Genomic DNA, 7,534 nt, shown 5'->3' with positions numbered 1-7,534 from the left:
AAAAAAAAAAAAAAAACAACCAAACAAACAAACAAACAAAAAACAATGTCTGCTTTGCAAATAAATAAAGGCATAAAATGTAAGGCTGTATTTTTCTGCAAGCGGTGTCTGGGCAATTGTAAACTCTCTCCACATGTTTAATTAACAAGGAGAATAAAAGGCAAGCTCTGAGCAGCGAGAGCTTCAGGAGGCAATTTGGGTTTAGGTTCCTCATTTCAGATGCCTGGAATGGTAAGTGCTGAGCGGCTCTCTGTAGCAGCTGGTGAGAGACTGGCTGTGAACAAAGCTCTGATCCTGACTAATGCTCATGGCAGCACTTTATCAGCAGACATCTAATAACACGAGCAGTGAACTGCAAATAAAGCACAGACTCATTGAAAGGAGAGGAACTACAGGAAGCCCATATCTAAGGGGCAACAGTTGCTGCAATAAACAGAATTTGATTGCATGTATCATATGCAAAAAAAAAAAAAAAATTGTTGTAACTGTTTTTTTAGGCTTAGTAAAATTAAAACAAATAAATCAATAGTTCAAGAGTTTTCATTAGAATCTCAGGAATTAAAAGAATATAATTTAATTCTCTTTAATCCAATTACCTATTAGCTTTTATGTTTTTGTCTAAATTAAAAAATTTTTTGCCTCATCACCAAGAATGTTTTATTTCTCAAAACAGTTGTTTCTGATTCAGGTTATGATAAGTGTAATGCAGATGTGTTGTGTGCAGGGTGATGTGCAGGTGTCAGCTGTCAGGTGTACTACCGGAGGATTATGGGTTAGTCTGCACCCCACCCCTATCCTATAATAACATCCACAGAGGTCTGGCCACCTGCTGCCACATCTCAGAGGAGCTTGTTTCTTCCGATTCAAAGGAAGCAGGAAGGCACCAAACTTTAAAAACCTGCTTCCAGCAACAGTAAATCCTGTTCTTCAGCTCAGTAACAACCAGCATTTAACTAAGCCAGACAGAAAAGGGCTGTCACACTGGCAGAATTTAAGTGTTAAATTGACAAGAATACAAGCATATTGCCATCATCTGCTACAAGTTTCACTTTGTCATAAGTGTTTTAGAGCATTCCATATATAGCTAGAAAAAGAAATACACATAAAGCGTAAAAATACCCTATTAAAGCACAATATCATGTTCGAAAAGGCAAAATTTGTTCCACTTTGCAAGCATGAAATAACAGAACACTAAATTTCTTCAATCTGCTCTTTACTATGGACAGATGGTTAATTTCCATTTCGTTTCTATTCCCAGCTGATCCTATTGATGTTCTGCGAGCGCTTGGGCTGTCAGAGAACATGAAGGGGGTGTCCTTGGAGGCTGGTCTCTGCACCAGCAGGAGGGGCACGGAGGAGACGGACCTGGCTTACAAGATCAAAAAGATCCAGCTCAGCGCTCCCACTAAACAGCTATTCCCTGGTAGTGTCTGGACTTTTTTTCTTCTTAAAGACCACATAGAAAATCCTTTCAGTCCACTACAGAAATTAATTCCTTTAAATGGTAGAAAGCACTGAAATATATCAAATTTTGGAGGGGGGTATTCTCTCAGTAAAAGTTTAGAAATATCTCTAAACTCCACTTATTTCTCCTTCTGGGCTCTCAGTGCTTTCATGGGCAATGTTTTTCATCATTATCTTTATTCAGGTCTCACTGGTAGCGAGTGGTGCCTGCATGTTATGAAAATGTATGCTTCCTGCTGTGCTCTGCACTTCATGACTGAACAACTCTCCTTGCCTCTTTGTCTCTCATCTCCCCTATCCATCCAGATTCTAAATTTCCTGAGAATTTTTCATTGATGACTACCTTAAGAGCTACAAAAGGCTCCCAGTTCTTCCTTCTTTCAGTCTACGATGACCAGGGGGTACAGCAGCTGGGACTCGAAGTGGGGCGGTCACCTGTCTTCCTGTATGAGGACCAGCATGGACAACCTACTCCAGAACTATACCCCACTTTCAGGAAGATCAACCTGGCTGATGGAAAGTGGGTAGTATGAGGGTCTTTAACCCCTCTGTTAAATCAGAAATCTTGCTTGCCAAAGGTGAAAAGTGGATAATGTTTTGCCTGTGTGCATATGTTCATTTTTCTGTAGCATTAACAAAATATCTCAAAAAACACTGGATGGATTTTAATGAAACTCTCAGAAAGTAATCACTTGTTGTACATCTACAACTCATTAACCTTTGAAGTCAATCACATTCAAGATGGCTGCACAGCTAAGCAACCTAAGCAAATGCACAAATGTCTATAACTCAGCCTGTTTTATAGATACCAAGCTAAAAATTGGTGTGCTAGTAGCTGAAAGTCATCCCGAATACATACTCTGAGCAATAACTGATTGTATAACATCTGTTCATCTACAACTCATTAAATTTTAGCCACTATGGCTAACTGACTTGACACAGAAATGGTTCTAGCTCATTCAGTTTTACAGATATTGACCTAAAACTTGATGTGGTAGTAGCTGAGCATCATCCCCAACACATACCCTGAGAGCAGTCAGCATCGGTCAGTTTGCCCAGAGTCTCTCGAAAGAATAACATTGTGCACAAAACCCTTCTACTTCAAAATTGTTTATCCTCAGTTCACAGGACTAAACATGTAATTGTCTCTTTTTGTTCTTTCAGATGGCACAGGATAGCCTTTAGTGTGCACAACAAGACTGTGACCCTTTACTTGGACTGTGAGAGGGTTAAGACCCTGGATCTTCTGCGAGGAGATGATGCTGTGGTCAGCACAGAGGGGGTCACTGTGTTTGGAACACGCCTGCTGGATGAAGAACTTTTTGAGGTTTGGTATTTTAAAAGAATCTTCCTAAAAATAAATAAACAGTTTGTTTAAAAGTTCATGCTATTGTTTAGTACACTTCCAAAAAATTTTTTTTATTGTATTTAAACAGATTTTGTGGGCCTGGTTAGACATTTAGTATAAATGAGCAATTTAACTGTGTCATGTTGTGGTCAAACTTTACAGCTAGCTGCCAGTATTTGTGTGTTCTTTGCGGATTTTTGTGTTGACACAAACCAAAAAAACATTACTAAGAATCTAAACTAAGACCCAAACTTTTTTTAGTCTTGTTACAGTCAGATAAGTAAAACAATAATGATTGAAATGTTTCTGTCTAATTTGATAGTTGTAAACCTTTGTTGAAAACTAAACCCTTATGAAGACAATCTTTTGGAATCAAGATTTTGAACTTCTGTTTACAACATTTGTGGATGACCAAAGATTAAATTGCATGTGATCTATATATTACAATACAGCATATGTTAGTCACATCAGTAAAAAGGTAGCACAAGCAGCAGTGCTGAGAGGATTCTTACTTCTGACTTTCAAGCTAAAATGAAAAATCACTTGAAATATGAGGTGACAGGAGTCCCTTGTCAATCAGGAGTAACATGAATAGAAGCAGTGAGAAGAAAAAGATATGTTTCAGAAGTAGCAGGGAGGAGAGAATCTGGTCTCATCACTACCATTACAAAGCCAAGAAATGACGCTGGCTGCAGATACTGTTTGCTGAATGAAATGTGGATGGCCTTTGTTCCATTTAAGCATTAGAAATCATGCTTGACAGAATGTGTTGTGAGGCAACGTATTGTGATAGTCACCCACTTGTAAGACAACAACCTGCTTCATGTGGCATTTTTCTAAAGCGGAAAAAAAGTGTACTGGTATCACTCCCATTTAGGGAGTTTCCAGATCATATAACCTTTTTTTAAAGCTAAAAACCACCTTTAAATGTAGAGCATTTAAATGTGTCCATATCATTATTAGTATGCAGTAAAAACTCACACAAGAAGAATCAAATTAAACTCTTGCAGTCTCCAGTTCCTCATGTTCACTGCTATAACCTTATAAGAGTCAGTCACTCTCAGTATCTTCCCATGACAATACTCAACCTCTTCTCAATTGTCATTCCCAATGGGGCCCCGCTAAATCTCTCACTAACAGCATGAAATTGAGATCAGCTCAAGCTCCTTCCCCTTCCATGTCCTCAGGGCTCAGCGTCTTCTTACTTGTGGATCACGGGAAAAATGGAAAAATAGGGAGAGGCATAAGATATTCAGTTTTGTAACTCCAAAATGTACTTGAGAAAATATAGAAGGCACGTTGTTATCAATTGTTGTCAGTCTAGCAGCAGCAGCAGCAGAGTACCAGTAGCAGCTCAGAAACTCATCTGGTTTATGTGCCAGTTTTCAGTTCTTCCATTTAAATTTGTAAACATAAGATAAAATCTTCTGTTAATGTAGCGTATTATAGTTGACATTACTTGAACAACAAAAAAAACAACAAATTCCTTCATTCTAATAAATGAAACATGTTTTGGTCTTGAAGTTAAATGATTACCTACAGCCTTTCAACATAATTAACAACAGTTGCGCAAATCTTGCCCACTCAATTTCCATCACACTCCATGTTGTACAGTCCACTCATTTCCTTCTCCTCTCTTGCAGACAGTGACAAAATTTTCAGTTTTTTTAACTTTATATCACTCTTGAGTTGAGAAATGTGTCTCCTTGTGGTTCATAAAAATCTGGTGCATTTTGATCTTCACTCCAAAAACCCACCCATGCTCTTATTTATATAAAGAGTCATGAAGATGATGACATCTGATTTGTGGTATTAACTAATACGTTTTAGTTCATCTCTATAATCTGTCATCAGCATCATTCCTTAAATTGATTCATGGATTTTTTTTTTGTGGTCATGTGTATAGGAGCAATAATTCTTGTTTTTTGTGTGTGGAAAGTGAAAAGTCTTCAATTTGCTGATTTCTTTTGAGTTTGTATGTTATTTTGCTCAGCGTCATATGCATTTCTGGCTGTTTATGCTTTATTTAAGCTTTAGAGTCGTACACCTCGGGTGAGGCTGGTACCACAGGGAGAGAAGTCAAGCGGCCTGACCTCTGGGCTTCTATTCCCAGGCCCCGCTTCTGGAGAGGAGGCCAGTGTTCTGGCCCAGTTCTCTTGCCATGGGAGCTTAGCGTGGGAGCATGGGGACTGTGGTCAGCCACTAATGTGCCTATTGCTTCCAGATTGTCTACAAATAAATATAGAAGTTTGTTGTTCAATCTCACTACTTTTTTTTGCATTTGCTGCAAAGCAAACAGCAACACTGCACTGTGTGCCTCCAATATGCTGACTGCACAGATAAGATCTAGTCCAGGATTTAATATCACCTGCCGCCAAAGGAGAAGGCAAAGTGATAATGTTTTTGCTTGTGTCTGTGTGTGTTTGTTTGTCTGTACTGTTAGGAAAAAAACTCATGAATGACTACATGGATTTTATTGGAACTTGCAGAAATGAATTACTGGGTTGATATCTACAACTGATCAACTTTTGGAGTTAGCCCAATTTGAACTGACTTCAAAAGCAAAATAATCTTCATAAATGCAGTCAATTTTACAATTATTAAGATGTGGTAGTAACTGAAAGTGATTCTCAACTTATACTCTCACTGCTAACTGACTGCACAAGATCTGTTTTTAAAGCTATTGGAATCAACTCTGTCTGTTAGCAAAATATGTCATAAATCACTGGATGGATTTTAATGAAACATTGAGAAAATAATCAATGGTAGTACATCTACAACTGATTACTTTTGGAGCAACCCAATTCAAAATGTCTTCCACAGCCAACTAACCATGGCTAGCATAAAAGGGTTATAACTCAGCAACTTTACAAATATTGAGCAAGAATTTGTGTAGTATGGGCTGAGCATTGTCCCAAAGACATCTTTTGAGTGCAACACTTTGAGCAACATCTTTACTTAAGCCATGGCATTAATTTGGTTTAAGTTAACCCTTTTTGTTTGTTAACAAAGTATCTCATGAACCACTGGATAGATTTCAGTGAAACTTTCAGAAAGTAATGAATGGCTGTACAGCTACATTTCAAGTACAAATACATCATGAAAAATCATGGCAGATATTGCAATACTGCAGTAGATTGCAAAAAAATGATATTTTTTAAGGTTTGACCAAAATAGCTATAACTCATCATTTTTCAACATAAGATGATTTTAGGCCAAACCCCTGGAATGGTAGGGAGCAAAAAAAATGCATTACTTCAAAGAATGCAAGGCCTTTATTTTTTATGTATTAGGTCAGATTTTTGAGATGCATTCAAAACAAATAAAGAACCTAAAAATCTTGTTGCTTTTTTATCCTAACAAGGTACAAAAATAAAGATATTTCAGCAGAGTGTACAATTCCTCAGTGAAGGCTCATTTTCTTGTGATATGGTGATGTAGTATGCTTGCTGGCTGCTTTTGCCACACACCTTTCAGGAGACAGCAAAAAAAAAGCAAAGCTGTCACTCTGTGAAACACTAATAAGCCTTTTGCCAACAAAGCTGTGTATAACCTGAGAGCTTTGTGGATTCAGCTGAGGTGTTTTTCTTTTCTGCAAATTTATCCTCTTTAGATGTCCTTGCTCTGTCCTAATCAAAGAATGGCAGTGTCCATATAAGGGTAACACAAGTGTGTAACTTAGAGGACTGAGTCCCACAAGCAAGAAAAGGGGGAATAGGAATTGCCTTGATCTCAAATTGAGATGGGATTAGTTTGGATTAGCTCCCTTTGCTTTTCTTTTGCCCTCTTTGTTTCTCACCTCAGAGTGTAATGATTTTCTTTGCTTTACACTGGCTTTGGACCAAAACAGGAAGGATAACTGACTTTATATGTTTGATGCATTAAAGAAGAGATTGAACAGTAGGTTTACTGTTTTGTGTACAGTGATTTAGCTTTGCATGTGCATGTAAAGTTAATAAAACTTAACTTGAGCTATATTGGAAGATATGTGAACTAGCACAGCAAAACAAAAGAAATGTTATGTTTGCATTTTTTCACCTCTGGCTGCTGAAGCTAATTAAAGGGATTACAATGGGACAACAATTAACACAACATCAAGCAGTTAATCAAACTTAATTCATCACAGATGGCTGCCCTGCTGTCCCTGGATACCGTTTCACCTGGCAGTGTGTTTACTCTGAGCTGTCACTTACAATGATTCAGTTCACTAATTTAATCAAAATCTTGTCAAACACTTTGCCGTGTGGCTTTGTATATTTTGTTCTACATAAATTAGTTCTGCAGGTTGTAATAGTTTTTTTTTTCCCTCAGTTTTAAAACATAGATTTTTTTAGGTAAAATTATAAGGGTTCTCATGAATTGTTTGTACCTAAATTAATTAGCAGTTATTATTAACTTCAACCTAAAAAATGATTTTGTGTTGCTATTTGAAGTGTTGTGTTCTTGTTAAATTAGTCCATGATAAGTATCTTTTATGTCCAAAGCATGAATCTAAAACTCCTCTAGTTTTTTTAGTGCCACAAAGAGTTGTGTTGCCTTATGTGAAGATGCTGAGTGAAAAGACACTAAAGCTGGCAGAGACTGTGGGCTCAGTGCTGCAGGGTGTAGCAGTGCTGTCTCTGCACATGTTTGTAAATATGCTCTGGCTATGCCTGCAGGGCATGATGGGAAATTAAAGGTCCTGACAGGGCAGGAGTGTGTGTGTGTGTGTGTGTGTGTGTG

General features: G+C 37.7%; 1 protein-coding gene across 2 annotated transcripts in view; it reads left to right on the top strand.

Moving 5' to 3' along the window:
* col5a3a (collagen, type V, alpha 3a) overlaps positions 1-7,534 on the top strand; it is a 45,670-nt gene that overhangs the window by 10,072 nt on the left and 28,064 nt on the right. For both annotated transcript variants that reach the window (XM_017429405.3, XM_017429404.3), the window contains exons 2-4: positions 1,259-1,423; positions 1,771-1,984; positions 2,629-2,791. In XM_017429405.3, the coding sequence (XP_017284894.1) occupies positions 1,259-1,423; positions 1,771-1,984; positions 2,629-2,791 (542 nt within the window). The remainder of the gene's footprint in view (positions 1-1,258; positions 1,424-1,770; positions 1,985-2,628; positions 2,792-7,534) is intronic.

This window comes from Kryptolebias marmoratus, linkage group LG12, assembly GCF_001649575.2.
Source record: "Kryptolebias marmoratus isolate JLee-2015 linkage group LG12, ASM164957v2, whole genome shotgun sequence".
Taxonomy (NCBI): domain Eukaryota; kingdom Metazoa; phylum Chordata; class Actinopteri; order Cyprinodontiformes; family Rivulidae; genus Kryptolebias; species Kryptolebias marmoratus.
This window is presented reverse-complemented; position numbering and strand designations above follow the sequence as displayed.